Genomic DNA, 16,999 nt, shown 5'->3' with positions numbered 1-16,999 from the left:
ATTAAAGCCCCCAGCCTGATTAAACCCAATCCAGAGTGCTCCAGGCCTTGTCTGAGTAGAGCACTGACCAAAAAAAACAGCTCCCGTTTTTCATCACACACAAAGAATGAAAAAAGTGAAAACTAAGCCATGATCAGCACCTCTACAGAAGGACCGTTTGATTCATGTGACCCCCTGAGCACAGCGTAGGTAAGAGAGACATGAGATTTCACAGCAGAACACAAAGGATGACAAACTAGCAGATCTTGCCGTGTTTGATATGAATGTGAGGGAAGAAAAAAAAAAAATAATAAAAAAAACAAAAGGAAAAATACCAACATCATCTGCTTGAGAGTGGCTCAACCCACAAAGCTCGCTCCGACCAACGCCATTCATACCCACAAACCTGCACACCCCACAAGCACACCAAAGAAAGCCAGGTCTGGGAAGAACGACAACCCTTTAGAGACGAAGAGAAGCAGAAAATATAAAAGGTTATATATGTATATGTATATATTTATATAGAGATATATGCGAGTGAATGTCACTCAGTTTGGCTCTCAGAGGTTATTGGTATCACTCTTAAAATCAGATCACAGTTCAAAATCTACCCAAGTGGGGCTGGGGATTGGGGAGGTAGAGGGCTAGGGGTTGAGACACACACCAGGGGGACGGTGGAGTGCTAGAAAAGGTCGTCACCATTCTTCGTCAGTGGCATGTACTCCTACAGGTTTCGTGTCTTCTTAAGGAATGCCTCATAAGACTCGAGAAAGCTGCGAATCTGGCGCCATTGTAATTCTCTTGCTCTTCATGCCAGTCAGCTCTTGTAGTTTTTGAGCAATTCAGACTTTCAGTGAGCTAAATGCTCCTCCTTGGCATACTGCGTTTCATTTGGCAGAGTTCAGTCTTCAGTCTCCTACAGCGCTGCTCCAGCCCAAGGGAGGGCTAAGGGAGGAGGAGGAGGAGGAAGGGGGTGGGGGTTTAGTGGAGCAAAAGAGGAAGAGATCTGGACTCCTGCTTTGGGTCAAGCATCCTACGTCCGAACCTCTTCAGAAGAGGGACAAACAAAGGCAGGGAGAGTTACTCAATCTACACAGCAAATATACATGTTTTTTTTTTCTGAATATCTGTAAAGAATAAATATCTTTTTAAATTTAAAAATTATGCAAACACGTGCCACTCTTGCTCTTTAACTTCCATGCATATGCATTATGTACAAATTGAAAAATACCGATTTGCTTTTTTTGTATTTTTTTTTTTTTTGTTCACCCCTCCCCCCCCCCAACTTTTTTTTTTTTCCTTTAAATCGAAAAAAAATCCCCCCCCCCATACAATCAACCCATCAACATTCAGCAACCCATACATGGATCTCACCACGCACAAAAAGGACATGGTCAGGACAATTAAAGCCATTTTGAAAACATAGTCCACTGCTCACAAACACACACGCACACAAAAATAGGCCTATAAAAAATAAAATCAAACAGAAAAAAAACATTCATGGGGTAAAAAAAAAGAAGAAAAAAAAAGAGGAAGTGATGCATGAGGGGGGGAAAATGAGATATTTAACAGGAGATGCTGCACAAAACAGAAGAGGAAGATTTTCTGTCTGTTTTTGTTGGATCTCAGTCTTCTTGCACATCACTCAGTTAACAATACTGCTGTAGATGTTATATTTTATTTTTCAATAATGTAGTTTTTCATTTAAATATAATTTAAAGTTCTTTTTTCCCCCCAGGAACCAAACCGAAAAAAAAAAAGAAAAGAAAAAAAAGAAAGGTAAAATATAAAGGGATAAACGGAGCATGGTTGGGCGAGATGCCAGGAGCGGAGAGGGGGGTGGCAGCGGAGGCCGGGGCTGCCCTGGTTCAATTGCATCAGCGCTCTAGTTGGCGGAGGCACTCTCCGAGAGTCTGTGGTGGGAGGAGACTGCGCTGTCTCAATCCTCAATGTACTCCCACAGGTCTTTCTCATAGCCTTCATGCACGTGCTGCAGGAGAACTCGCCGTCTGCTCTCACAGTATCTGCAACAGAATTAGGTATACAGGACACAACACGGTCATTTATTTACAAGCTTTAAAAACGAATAAACAAACACTGTCTAGACATAGACAGATCATTATGACTCAAATGAGGCAGAGACTGGCACTGAGTACCCTAGTACTGACTACACTCATGGTTTTTAACAAGTTAACACCTAGCATCAGTAGACTTGCCTGTATTTGTCTTGTACTTTCTGTTTGATATCCTGCAGTGAATCCTGGGAAATGTCTCGCTCCAGGTATCCAGACAGTACCTCTGTGGCATTCTCCAGATCAGCCTGGTTGTTCTAAAAGGGAACCAACAAAAGACATTATTCACATTATTCCATAAGAGTTTAAAGACCTTACAATGATTCAACTGAATGGTGATTCTTTATGGAAAGATTCAGTGAGTCATGAAAGTTTTGCTTTACTTTTTTACTTAAATTCTGAGATTTTCTCTTTTGTAAAATCAGACTGGATGTATCTAGAGGTAACATCTTCCCAGCACACAGAGAACACAAACTTTACACCAAACCTTTACTACATTTATATTTGAAAAACAGCCTTATTAATTTATTTTCTGAAGATTTTATTACAAAAATGATGCAGCTTAAATGATACTTTCAGTTTCCATAGATCCAGATCAAATTCTCTCTCCAATCAACAAAGCAGTCCTCCCCGGGATCTCAGACTTACCTCAAAGATAATGGACTGGTTGTTCTTCTTGAGGTAGAAGGCAAAAACATAGGTGAACATGAGCGTGGAGCGGCACTGGCACAGCACATCCACGGCCTTCTTCAGAAACTGCACCTCGATCCAGGACATGTTGTGCTGTTGCATCTCCTCCATCTTCTGCTTGACCTGTGCGTACAGCTTGTGCTCGAAGCGCAGGCTCTGCATGTGGTTCATGTAGCGATTGCAGTAGAACAGGTACCTCTGCAAGGCTGCCCTGGAGCGCTACAACCACACAGCCAAGTATGCCATTACGCTCAGCCAAGTACGCTGTTAATAAGCCTGTCCATCAGCAGTGTGTGAAACCAAGCATCCTAACTCCAAACACACTCAACCTTAATGTCTTTATATAGATTTATGATTTATATAGATTATGTGCAGCCATGTTTTACATTAAGCTTGGGAATGACCTCTAAAAGCTCTGTTGTAACTGCACAAATGTCACTGATGATTTTTTTGGGGCAACATTTGCCTACCTCTTGTGCATCCCTAGCTGCCTTGGCATCATCCTCATTGTAGCGATTGCAGTTGTACCTGTGAACACACACTTCATAAGTCTTGCCCATTATTTAACCTGAATACACGGCTTATATCAAGTCAGGGTTTCCTTTTATATAAAAGTTATATAAGTTTACAAACAGGAAGGGGCTACTCGAGTACTAAATGTACTTCTATTTTTAAGTCCCCAGTGAGACCAGGGACAGGCTTGCAGACAGATCTTCTGGCGAACAGTGAGTAAATATTGGCAGGAACATCCCTAAAGGGGAAAAACTGCAGTAGGCAGCAGTTTTATAAAAGATCCAGTGCTCTGTAACACGCATGTGTAAAAAGTATGTGGAACTTTAATATATATTTGGAACATAAGTGAAGTTGACGCAACCTAAAGCTGGGCAATATGATGATATTTTATCGAATTGTGATAAATTGTTACCGTGATACACTATGTTTTTCTAAGCATATCGAGGAGGTCATCAGTGCTTCAAGAACACTGGTCAACTGTGTCAACAGTTCTGTAGTCTCAGCTTGTTCCCTTTTTTGAACAAGAAGTGTCCTTTAGAGGGGGCTCAAAGATCAAATTACACTTCCTTACTGTAGGGGAGCCCACAAGAAAGTAAGAAATTTTCACATATTGCTGCTTTAAGGTTTGAGGACAGCCTGGACATCAGCAGTACAGACCAGCCCACAACTCATGAAAGAAAGTGGGCCTTCATGTTTTTCCAGTCACCGTGGAAACTGTTTTTAGGTGCCATGGTATAACTATTACATTCCTAAAACTATTGTTTAGTTAATGCAACAGTTAAAACCTGCAGCCTCACAAGGTCTCCCACCTGAAGAGCCTCACACTTAATTATATTATAGCTGAGCATGTAACCCAAGACTGGACTCACCAAGCTGATCCGTGGGGTTCCCATGGGCCCAAGCAAACCCAGCAGAACTCTGCTTTGCAGTTCTGATTCCGACACACCATGTGGTTGCAGCCGCCGTCCTTCTCTATGGTCACGTGGCATTTGGGACATTCCTGCAGCACAACAGGAAGAGAGCTGTAATCCCACAGGGCTACAAGGCTGAGCAAAGGACATGCATAACTTAAGAGTGGCCCACGCCACCGACCTTGGTGTTTGCTGCGATCCAGTTGGACGTCTCGCTGTCATCATCACACTTTTTAATCCATTTCCTCAACCACTGCAAAGAACACAAAGAGCAGCGCTAAGCGAATCAACCTCCCTCTGCTCTGGGCCACTCAACAGGGGCAAACAGCAAACGGTTAGAGGGAGTTTACACAACAAACAATGAAGTGGAGAAAACATGCATAGAGTGGAACCATGAAACCTGACAAGGTTCAGGAAGGGTTAAGAATGACCTCATTGGAAGATGCTGCTTATCCACGTCAAACAGACACAAGAGACAAGCAGCTTCCTTTGTTTTTGTCAAAGCTACCCCCGCAACAAGGCATTTCTCTAGAGAGACTCTAAACACTGAAGGTAGAAGAGGTGGCAGTCATATTCCCTGCTCTGCTCTGAAGGAACAATCCTGGAACATGTGCACTTTTCACAACCATCGGTTCCACCTTCACGTTACTACTAGAGAGGTTTGATGCGTCGCATTCCAATTCCTCATCTGCCTTGCCATAAAAATGGCTAGCAATTATAAGGGCTCAGTTTGGTCATCAAGTAGCCACATTATTACAGCACACCGTGAACCTCAAACACTGTTGTGCGCTCCATCAGAAGAAACTCTGGCATACCCAAAACAGAGCTGAAACACAGCTGAATTCCAAATCCCCCCCAAACTGTTTTACATATAAAATTTACATAAATCCAGCCCACTAGCAAAAGCCTTAGCCAAAGCTGGTGAAACGGTGAAACAGCAGTGACTTCAGGAGAATCCACAACACCACCAGACTCTGCTAGTTATGGGAATGCGGGTTGCTACACAAACCAGGCCTCGTGACCATGGCTTTTCATACGACAGTGTCAGAAGGGGAACTTAAATTCTGCACACAACCAAACAAAAGATATATATTTTTACATTTACATTTATGACATTTAGCTGATGCTCGTATCCAGAGCGACTTACAAGGTTACTCGTATTACAGATAAGGGTCAATTTAGTGTTAGGAGTCTTGCCCAAGTACGCTTATTGGTGTCCCCCAGATAGGGAATCAAACCCCAGTCTTCCAAATGGCATGGTAGCTCACTGGCTTTTAGTGGTGTTACCAGTTGGTGGTTGGTGTAGCACAACAGATAAGACCTGAAAAGGCCAAACTTGAGAAAGTCAACAATCTCTTCAGCTTGCTAAAAGCACATTGCACTGTAAAGACACAATGAGGGGACAGCAACAGTATCCAGCAAGACCCGAGATTAATTGCAGTGTTTGATTAGCCTTTAAAGTGCTGTAACTGCACTGTAGAGTAAAATAACAGGGTTGTAGGTAGGCTTACAACAGTGTGTCTGAACATTTTAGATCCCAACCAAAGTCACACACTGACTATACATTAAAGAACTAATCTTGCTAAATGCCTTCATTTGCACTTTTAAATGATGCTTGCCTCAGAGTGATCAAACTCCTACAGACCCTTTCTCAGGATAAGTCAAAAGGCAACATGTAGGAAAGTGTGAAAGAGAGCAAGAGAGATATTCAATCATACCTTACACTTCACTGGGTCATGCCAGTTCTCGCCACAGTTGAAGCTGCATTGGGGAATGAATTGAGAGCACATTACAAATGGCATTAATAAGACCATCTCTCAACAATTACACCATTACACTGGAATCTTCATTGTCTGCATTTCCCCACCACAAAGAAATAAGTCACTCGAACCCTGTGCATAAAACATTATAGGACCAGAACAATTCCATTTACTAGATAAGACCTCAGTGCTCCATCACTGCAACTCTGATTAGACACCACAACAACCTGGAGGTACTACAGTGCACAAGTAAACCAAAGACTACCCCCTGAACAATATCACGGTTGAGTCAAATAATTATCCGCCCCACAAGTAAGTCGATTAGAGTCTGACATTGGCTTTAAAAAAAAAAAAAAAAAAAAAAAAAAAAAAAAAGTGAAATGAAAAGCAGCTGAAATCCATCAGTGAGTAGCTATGTCAGCAGTAATCTGCGTGAGCTCAACGGGAGGCCACAGCAGGTAATCGGTTTATACTAGCGTGGTGCTCCAGTTGGAGGGATTATGAAGGAAACTACAAACAGGAAACTGTGAGGAGTGGACAAGGTGCCCTGGGGCTGTCTGGGGAGGGTGAGCTCTAGTGTGTCAGCTTCTTGGCCAGGGAGAAAGGCCAGGGAACGGAGCAGGCACCAAAACCCTCTGGCCGGCGTATGGTCTGCAGAGCTGTGCGCATAATCTGATATGTGGGGCTCAGAGGTCTCTTACCAGAACTGCCGGCCACATTTGCAGCGGACAGGCTTGGCATCGGGGTACTGGACTTTGACGACGTGGTGGCAGTCGGGAGCAGGACACCATTTTAACAGTCGGTTGCACTGCAGATAGAGGCAGAGAGTGAAGAGATGTTAAACAGTCACACAACATCAAGCACAAGCAACTCTTTGCATGTAGGCAAATTAGAGATTTTAATTTCAGTGCTGCGCTGATACTGCATCGGATATCGGAGGGGGAACAAAAATAAATCTGATCCAATCCTGCAACTAATCTAGCTTGTAGTAGAAATCTGAGCAGCTTAAGCATCATAGCCTGATTATAGATGATCTTCTTCAATTAAAAATGTTAAAGGACTATTGACTCTGTATCGGCCAATACATAAGGTTTCTACTGTACTGTGCCAAAGTTTTGGGTCATGTAATGGTTATTATTAAAAAGCTAATCTAAAAACACAAATATTATAAAACATTACATTCATATAAAAAGTAGTGGTTTTACATCACTGTATTTATTACATCTCATTATTTATTACAAGCTCTCCTCATGGGAGTCTAGTATTATTTCTAGTAGTCATCCAACACTAGGTTTGGGAAATCAGTGCTTAATAACGTTAAATCTAGTGCTAGTGATGGAAATGAAGACATCCCACATTAGTTAAGCAGACTTACCTCTACAAAACTATTGGTTATTAAATGTTGGTACTTCAGTTTCACTTTTGAATCTGTTATCAGCCGCCTAGAAAAAGTAAGACACATTGAAAACATCAGATTTAAACAAGCAAAAATAAATAAATAAATAAATAAATAAATAAATAAAATCATATTCCAGCGCTTCCATGAACATATGACCTACACTCTGGCCAACTTTATGGAGTAGCTATTAAATTAAAGTCCCACACTTTTTTTTCAGTGCAAATAAGGTAAAAGTATGGTTTACATTGGATTTGATCCCAATGTACAAGTGTAAATGCACAAAGTATAAAAGCAAACATCTTTCTTTAAAAAGAGTTTCTAGTTTAGTTGTAGTCATTGATAAACAACCATGGCACGGAGTGTAATTAATGGATTATGCTTGAACTGCATGGAACATCTGCAACATCACATCAATGTCAACATAAAAATTAACAGTCTTAACAGTCGCCTTTTGTAGAGCAAAAACTACCAAAATAAATAACTAAAAACTGCCCAGACAGAGATGCTATAAATGTATATAAATATTGTACTTGTACTTCATTACTTTCCACCTCTACCTTTGCACTACAGCGTAACTACAGAGGAGTTATGTTTCCGAGTCTTACACAGACATTTAAAGGGACTGAAAACAAAGAAAAGAAAAGACTCATTCTTCACTGAAAACTTGGCATCTTTACTTTACAACTGACATACAGTACTTATGGTTTTCTCTTCCTCTCTCACACATGCACAACCACACAACTGCCCAGGCTGTGAGGACAGTATGTAGGTTAAGACAATTACTGTGGGAATTACAGCAGGGTGAAAAACAGAGATTACCTTCAGCATCCACCAAGTGGACACAAACATGTCATCTACGCCACGCATATTTACACTGAACAATGTTTTTCTGCTCATAAAAATGCCAATAGGGCAGCTAGCGGATCATAATTTTTTACATTTGGCAGGGAGGTAGGCAAGCCTAAGCTCGCACTTCCAGACCTGGTAACAGTCTGAGGCTGTCCTACTTCTGCCTGAGTGTAAACTATGTCAGCTCAGCTGTGGGAGATTGAGAGCATGCTGCGGGTCACGCCTCGGCAGGACTGCTCGGTTTGGGTTCCAGACAGACTGCTCTGATCCTACCAGACAAGCTGAAGTCCCAACACCTTCCACTGTTACCATTTCACACTACAATAGGGCAGAAGCAATAAGGGACGGGAATGCTGCCTTACAGAATAAGAACGGTTTAGTGAAAACGACTGAAGTGCTTACATGACTGTGTTGTCATCGACCAGGATGTCACAACTATGTGCAGGACAGGAAATGGTCTGGGTCGAGAAAAAAAGGTAAACGTTAGTTACAGGTAAAAATCAGAGCAAGAAACTAGGCTACAGGAGGGCTAAAGATATTATATGAAAGAGAGAGGGGGGCAGAAAGAGAAGCAGAGTTAGAACAAGAGAGAAGACTGTGTAGACAAAGTGTACCTGGCCCATTCCTTCCTCTATGATTTTGGTTGTTAAGTAGTCACCCCAACACTGCATGCAGAACTTATGTCCACACTCCAGACCAGTGAAGTACTGCAAGAGAAGATGAACAGGAACATCCAAAAGTAGTTATTAACATTGTGTTAATCCCAACAAAGTGGGTTCAACTATAAATTCAAGTAATGCTCAAATTTATTACAATTACATAAATAGTAGCTACATAATTAATGGTTGGGATACCACAGTGGACAACACCACCTATTCTCTCATAGCAGACTACTCTTAGATTCCTCAGTCAGACAAGCACACCACACCAATGAAAGCCATTAGGCAAGACTGCCAACACTACATTCACCTACCATTATTAAAAATGATTCAAATATAGGTTTCTCTAGAGAAAAGCATGAGCCAAAGGCCATACATAATTTAAACCCATTAAAAAAAAAAAAACTATGCTCACAATTTGTGCTGTATAGGCTGGTAAATTGTGGCCTGTGCTTGAGTCATTTGAAGACGCTAAGCTCTCACATCAGTTATGACAGTTTGTGCAACTCAGACTAAGATTAAACATTTGCTGATTGGTCTGTTTTTATTTATTATTATAAATTATATACACAGATATAGAGCCAGCCCACAGATACATGAAGGCACAAAATAGAAAAGAAAAAAAAAAAATTATATATTAATTAAAATAAAAAAATATTTAAAAATATATACATTTTAAAAATTTAAAGGAAACTAGAGCTGAATGATCAGGGAGAAGCGTCAGACTGAATTATGAGATATGAAACCTAAACTGTCCTGTACTTCAAATTCCATGTAAAGAAAGCTTTAAATAAGGAACGGAGATGAAGACCACTTGACATTTTCAAAAGCAGGCGTGTCCGCTATTACATGGCCATGACGGGAAGCAAGCACAACCCATGTATTAGCCATGAGCATTCCACCAGTGTAACGATTCAGCCACTGCCTGCTTAGTTTTGCTGAGCACTTCAACATCAGCCAAGAAAGCCACATTTTCACTTTGCACCATCAAAGCTTCCTCATCACTGGCGTGATTTCACAGCAACCCACAGACTCTACCATGGGCCTATCCTCACACCTGCTGGGACTGCATAGTATGACAACCACAAAGTATTCCATACACGTTAAATGACCTACCAGGATGTTCAAAGACCGAACCATTTCTATAGTGCCTCTCTGAATGCATTTTCTGTTTTTGTTGTTCTGGTGTTGGAGCTTGTTGTAAGAGTGATTATCAACTGTGGTCATAGATGCCACGTCTTTATACCATTTACCTCCTTAAGCCAGTTGGTGTAGGTAACTCTTCAACAAACAATCCTGCTAAAGAGGCTTTCAGCTGGGAGTTTTAATGCATTGCTCTATGGAAAGCACACACAAACCAACCTGGGTTCCATCATTTTGACTCAGGACCCCAAAAAAAGGAAACGTCTCAGTTCTTTGTATTTTGAGATAGACCACCAACACGGTTTCTCAAAAGCCTTTCATTTGAAGTAGCTCTCAAAGCCTCTTAAGCTATATTTACACTGCAGGCAAAACTGGTGGAGACCTGACACCGAATCATATTTGACAGATCTGGGCTTTTATTTTTTTATTTTTTAAACACTGAACAACTAAAACACACTGGGCTTTATCAGAGTTGATATCTGATTCACTTTCATACATGGTACTAAATTCCTATATGCATACAACATGCTGTACTGCGACCTCCGTCTGAACAGCCAGATCACATTTCTTGTGACTTTTTCATATGTCCCACTCGATTCGTCGTCATCAGAATCATGATCAAAAAAGTGTAAGTACACAAACAAAAACAAACCAACCAACCAACAAACTGGGCCACACTGACATTTGTAGCATTGAGCAGAAGCTTTTATACAGAGTAAATTACATAAGTGCGAAGGTTAATATAGACACCTCAAAACAAAAGGTTCTCACAGGCAAGTCTGTTCACTCAGCTGCCATCTTTGCAACGGCACCGGGCAGTTATTTCCAGTCATCTCTATAAATGGCAAGAGACCAAAATACTCTAAACTGAAGGTTTAAAATGTACCATTACAAAGTCTTTTTTTTTTTTAATAGTGACAAAATCTAACAAACCTCATGAACACTTTGTGGCATTTGGCTAAAAAAACAAACAAACAAAAAACCTTGTTCTGGCTACTGCGCTTTTGTTGAACTCATTGAGAAGGGGGGTTCCACCACTCACTGGGCTGCCTCACGCATGATCACTAGTGTTTTCGCAACAAAATGTATTTTGGAGACCAGACTCACTGGGGATACCTCCTGGTGAATGTAGTGTGCAACCCACAACGAGCCAAAGACTCTAAGACTAGTTGTGTAGTGTAAACAGTACAGCAATCTGACCACTTTAAGAGATCACCTAGTGTGTACATAGCAGACGTTGATAGGGTTAATGAGGAGGTCAGGCTCCAACAGGTGCTCCAGTCAAGCAAAGGCAGGAGTCAGTGGTCAGTCAGTTTCTAATTTAATTCAAATGTGTCATTCAGCCTTTTTTTTTTTACTTTAGCTAGAGTGTGGCATCACACAGTAGAACCAATGTGATATGTCCATCATATTTCTCAGTACTTCATGTAGAGAACGCAGTTACTGTGTCTAATGGCCATATATAATGTCTGGCAAATGTGTTAACCACACAAAGTACCCTGTGTGTCAGTTAACACTAAAACATGAAAGAACTGAAAGTACCAAGATATACTACAGATATACGATATAGATCCACTCGTTTCCTATTTAAGCACTTCATTTCTAGAGGGAACTGAGAATACTACCAGTTCTTCTGCTAAGTGGAACAATGCACTAAAGTGAGTAATGTCATTTTGCTTGAAACTCTCAGATGGATTGCCATAAAAAAAACAGCAAAATAGCATTAGCTATTATAAATGACATATTTTTGGGTTTAGTACAAAATTCATGTCTTAAGCATCTGTGAACCTCTCCCCTTCTCACACAATAGCCCACCCAGGGAGGGCGAAGGCCATGCGAGGTTCCCAGAAACGCACATGACTTCTGTTGCCATTTCAAACCACCAGCCAGCGGGAGGATACCAGGCATCTCAACATGCTTTGCAAACACAAATAATTCAGTTTCATCTCCTGACCATGGCAGCTGAACCAGTACAGCAGTGCACCAAGCAACAGGAGAGATCAAAATGGTCCAATCCCTTGGCACCAGTCCTCAATTTCAGCCTTAGGGAGTGTTTCTGTATGCTGCATTTTTGCTAAACAGCCACTTGGGAGCAACATCAAATTAAAATCAAACAATTCGGCAGACCATTACCTCCTGTATGCACCCAAAACAAGCTAGGCTTACTAATGGCAAGCTGGCAGTCCATTTCTAGCAAAGGCAAACACTGCAATATCTCCTCTGCCATAAGGCTCCAGGAGCGGCAAGTCCCTGGAATGCTCCAAAATGTTTTAAAATAATACTAAGGACTTGCTTTAGGAACAATCTGGAAGAGAACCGACAAAACTGCTCATTTCAGCAAGCACAACATTGTGGCCTACGCCAACACTAGTGAGCAGCACACTGCGGATACAACACACTGTGGGACACGGTGCACGGTTGCTACACCAAGAATATCAATAAGGGTCATCACAACAAGGCTGCATTTGGTGCTTCCAGACCATTATACATACAAATGAGCTGCTAGAGAATAAATTCACCAGAACAACTTTGTAAACCGCTCACATTTAATGCTTCAGCAGTCGTGCTGAGATAGACTGTTCCGGTTCTGGTTCCTGTTCCATCTCATCACGCAACAAAGCCGATACATAAACATCTACAGCCACAAGCCCGCACAGATATCCTTCAGATTCCCTGCAGATCCTTCGACTCTCCTGTTTGTCTGTTCCGCTGCTTTGTATATAATTTGAGTAATCCAGTGAAGAGATTAGTGGTGAAAGCAGCTCATTAGAAATCCGTCCTGATGCTTGAAGCAGTCTAGAATGAAGCAGCTAACCAGCAAAGACAACCTAAAACATCACAGCTCACTTATTAGTGGCAACAAGACCACAATGTGCATGCTGTCAACACTGTTTAAACCATGGAGCGAAAGTAAGAACATCTCTCAGCCCATTTTAAGGTCTAACCAGGACCATGCTGGTTTCTGCTGGCCATATATGGATGCCAATTTCCACCAGGAGATTACATAACTCGTATTACGTTTGATGATAACAGAGCAGCACAAGACACTGACCGAGTTAGGGTAGTTGAGATAGCAGATCTGACACGGCATGTCCTGCGCTGATGATCGTGTGTTCATGAGGCGTGTCCGGGACTTTTTACTAGGGTTTATAACATGACACTCGGAAAACAGCTTGTCCAGGTTACCATCAAAGTACCTGCAAGGAAATAAGAAGGCTGGTTGTAGTTATCTAGACATGACTGTTCAAAAAACATCATGTATGTAGATCATATATCATGTATAATAATATGAAGACGGACAAAGGAACTACTTCAAGGCTCAAAACGTTTACCTCTCCATGAGCTTCTCCTTATCCCAGTTGAAATGACTAAGCAGTATTCTTGTGATCGTTGCAGGATTCTGTAATGCGAAACAAATCATCATTAAGCCACGTTGCACGATTATCCAAACACCTGTCCATAAAGTGTAACAGGTAAAGAGATGTCAAAGCACGCCTTTGAACTTAACAGTACAACAGACTGCATTTCTCCTGTATCTGACATGAGGGAGGTTTATCACACACTTATTATTGAATAAATACAGCATATCTACTTAAATCACTTGAAACGTTGCGCACAGTGCAAGCACCTGTGTTGGGGACACAACATGTTTATTGGTCTCTCATTATCATCACCACTGGTATGGACTTATTTTTAGACCATGTTCAGTCCAATTAGGTCTACATTTTTAAACACACAGTTGTACTTGCAGCAAAGACAGGGCAGGACTACTTTGGTGCGTTTCACTCAAGGGATCATAAACAAAAGGCATTCGCATTTATGCACACGAACAAAATTACTGTAATTTGAATATCTGTGTTTGCTGCAGGGTACAGCACATATTACCCTGAGATGAACTCCCATCTATTAATAGCTGGGTGGCAGAACCCTATGTCATGCCAGCAGCTCTGGTGTCTGATCCAATTCATGCAATCAAAAAACAAACCGTTAAAAAGAAACAATATTTAATGTATTACAATGACGGAAAGCTGTTTAATTTCATACGCAAAAAAGCATTGTGGGAAAGGAGATGGACTGACTACAATCTATTAAAAGAAAAATATGAACAAGGCCTACACTTTCATAGCACCTCATCAGCACCAGTATGTATTTGTTCTAGGTCTAGCCTGAGTATGAAAATCCATTTGATGGCAGTAGTTTAATAGACAGCTATTTATTTATGGGATTACTGGTAGATCAGGTAGATCCAGCAAAACACTCAATAACAGCTGTGCTTGCAGATTCAGACTCCTACACACTGACCTGTCAAATTCCTGGAGCAGTTTTAGTATTATAAAGGCTACTCGTGGCACAAAAACAGCCTAGATTACTTCCAGCTGGGGGTTTGAGTTGTGGATAGTGCGCTTTCTGATTATTTTGGACACAGTATTTAAGGCAGATATCAAACATAACAGCCATGATGAGGCACCAGTTCCGCCATGTTGTTGTCAGACCGAACAGAAGCTAGCTAGCTTGGAGAGGAAGCTAGCTAACTAGCTAGCTAGCAAACCACAGCTGATCATATTCGTCCCAGACAAATGTACAACGTCATGTCTGGACCAAAATCAAGGGCTAGTGGAAAACATTACATATTGAGCAATACTGAGAAACGTCAGCTGGGTAGTTAGTGCTAACTTTCGAAACCGCAACGTATCCTTAACGTAAACAAGGGGGAGTTTGGAGTAGCACTAGCAGGTTAGCTAGCACTGGCTAACTAGCTAGCTAATCATCCTGCTCCCCAGGCGAGAGCAGATCTGGGGGCAGGGCGAATAGCTGTGTAAATAGCACAGTTGATAGGGACAAACATACAAAATGTAGATATCTAGCTAGCCATCTATGATCATATATCCAGGAGCTTTGTCGTTCCTGACGTGGTTTAGTCCCTCGTTTGAAAGCTAGCTGGCTAGGTTAGCTAGCTGGCTACGTCTGCCTAGTTGCTCAACGTAGTTGCTGGCTGGCTAACACCAACCTAGCTACTTCAATCCAAGCTGTTTAAATTCACATAACGAAGCAAAAAACTCAGCCAGGGGATCCACTGCCTACACATGTAGCTAGCTAGGACACTAGCTACTCTCCTCACACGGTCATCTACTTCGTTTTAACGTGCCGTCCATCGTTTGTTGTCGGTTAAGGAGCCAGACGAGGTTGTGACCCAATTTCCTTTTCTCCGTGTAACGCCGCTAGCCAGGCTAATTCGACACCCCGAATTTCATCTGTTGCTTAATCGTCCGGCCCGAAAAGCCTCCCCAAGCACTCCGTCTGCTTCAAAACACTTACCTGGATGACCTCATTGACCTCCCTGATGCACTCCACCATATGCTGGAGGATCTGCTCAGCGGTGAGAACTTCAAAGCGGTAGTCTTCCTCATCCTGTCCCGGGCCGAGGCCGCTACCGCCGGTCTCCCCGCACTCGTCTCGCTCACCCCCAGCTACGACGGGATCGACCAGCTCCACATCCCCGAGCTCCAGGGTGTCGTCCTCGGGTTCCTCTTCAGCGCTGTCCTCGCTGCACTCTTCTTCCTCGTCGTCGAATTCATAATTGTAACCCTCGTCCGAGTCCATTCCTAGATTCACTCTGGGTCGTGACAAGCCCAAGTACAGACGCACAGCAAGTATCTAGTTACACGCGGCGACAAGAAAACAAGAACCTATCTAAAAAAAGAAGAAGAAGAAGAAGAAGAAAGAATGATTTAGAGAGCTCGCATTTCTGTATTTCAGCTGCGGAGAAAAATAACAACAGAAGCGCCGCCGCCGCTCCTGCTGCTCCTGCTGCTGCTGAACCAACAAAGAGACGCAGCGTCACCGACTGACGGAGACTTACGTCATGCGCGTTCCAAAAAAAGAGCTTGATAAGCCTGTGGCCTCGCGCGCGTGTTCAATAAAGATATGTCAAAGGTTTGTTTTGGAAACAAAAGTCCGCCATCTTGAGTGTACACTGGAAACAACAGTGGCATTGTTTAATTGAATCGTTTTAGGAAAAGCACACATCAATAAAAATATATATTATAAAAAATACTAAATATATATTTATATAAAGGGAAATGCCAATCCAAAGGCACACAACGGTAGATTTTGCTAAGAGGAAACACTCAAGTGTTGCACGGCCATGCAAACAATCTCCAGCAGATCACACAAGTATTAAACAAAAGCACTGATTTCACAGCTTTAGCGTTTTTAAAAGTTCGACATATTAATTAACAATCAATTTAATTTAATTTAATATTTTTAATGACTACATCTCACAAGTTAAGATGTTATTAAAACGTGTTTACAACGCTCTTGATATTCCAACTACAGATATTAAATAATACATTAAAGCCAACACAATTAAACTTGCTGTTGACATGACATGGGAGAAATAATATTAAATACAAAGCAAGAAACCAATTTTGCAGTGTGGGTATAAGATCAACATATTTGTAATTTCACCTATTTATTTTTACAATTTGCAAAAAAAAAAAAAAGTAATTTAATTAAATGTAACATATCGCTGCTGTCTAATGAAAAAACGTATGTCTCCATTTTTAGCCATCCTTTGAGCCCTGTAGCTGCTTCTGTACACTGTGCCAATATTTCTGGATGAATGGACCAATAGAAATGCTCCAAATTGACTTGGAATAATCTTTCTACACTGACTTCCATTAAAACGTTTTTTTTTTTTTTTTTTTTTTACTTTCTTCTTCCTCCTGTAAAGTTGCTCTTTTAGCAATACATGGTTTTCATTGGACAGCAACAATATGCTAAAGAGGCAATGTTCTCATGGAAAAGTGCTCTTACATTTGAACAAATAGGACCAAAGGCTGGCACTTCTCCCACACAGCACAGCAGACTCTCAATGACTCACACATAGAAGAACTCAGATTAGCATTTATGGCATATGCCTGACACTCTTATCCAGAGGGACATCCAGGTAGGCTAATGTAGCTTTAGGAGTCTTGTCCAAGGACTCTTGTTGTGTAGTGACCAAACCCTGCCTTATCTGCCT

The 16,999-nt window shown here is 41.6% G+C and overlaps 1 protein-coding gene across 1 annotated transcript; it reads right to left on the bottom strand.

Annotated features, from left to right (window-relative positions):
• Positions 1 to 1,829: 1,829 nt before the first annotated feature.
• On the bottom strand, positions 1,830 to 15,785 carry arih1 (ariadne ubiquitin-conjugating enzyme E2 binding protein homolog 1 (Drosophila)). The gene is made up of 14 exons (XM_072694893.1): positions 15,292 to 15,785; positions 13,308 to 13,375; positions 13,028 to 13,172; positions 8,788 to 8,880; positions 8,576 to 8,631; positions 7,301 to 7,367; positions 6,627 to 6,733; positions 5,884 to 5,926; positions 4,347 to 4,418; positions 4,124 to 4,254; positions 3,212 to 3,269; positions 2,700 to 2,960; positions 2,196 to 2,308; positions 1,830 to 2,003 (listed from the first exon to the last, which is right to left on the bottom strand). Exons 1-14 carry the CDS (start codon positions 15,574 to 15,576, stop codon positions 1,919 to 1,921), a joined length of 1,584 nt encoding a protein of 527 aa, XP_072550994.1. The 5' UTR covers positions 15,577 to 15,785; the 3' UTR covers positions 1,830 to 1,918.
• Between the last annotated feature and the right edge of the window lie 1,214 nt (positions 15,786 to 16,999).

Source organism: Salminus brasiliensis, chromosome 13, assembly GCF_030463535.1.
Source record: "Salminus brasiliensis chromosome 13, fSalBra1.hap2, whole genome shotgun sequence".
NCBI classification, from domain to species: Eukaryota; Metazoa; Chordata; class Actinopteri; order Characiformes; family Bryconidae; genus Salminus; species Salminus brasiliensis.
Note: the sequence above shows the minus strand (reverse complement) of the source record. Positions and strands in the feature narration are given on the sequence as shown.

Excerpts from the sequence above, each read along its gene's own strand:
- arih1 (XM_072694893.1), bottom strand. The coding sequence starts at position 15,576 with ATGGACTCGGACGAGGGTTACAATTATGAATTCGACGACGAGGAAGAA. Across the intron at positions 8,881-13,027 it reads ATCTCAACTACCCTAACTCG|TACTTCACTGGTCTGGAGTG; the intron begins GTCAGTGTCTTG and ends CTTCTCTTGCAG. Across the intron at positions 2,961-3,211 it reads CAGCTAGGGATGCACAAGAG|CGCTCCAGGGCAGCCTTGCA; the intron begins GTAGGCAAATGT and ends GTGTGGTTGTAG.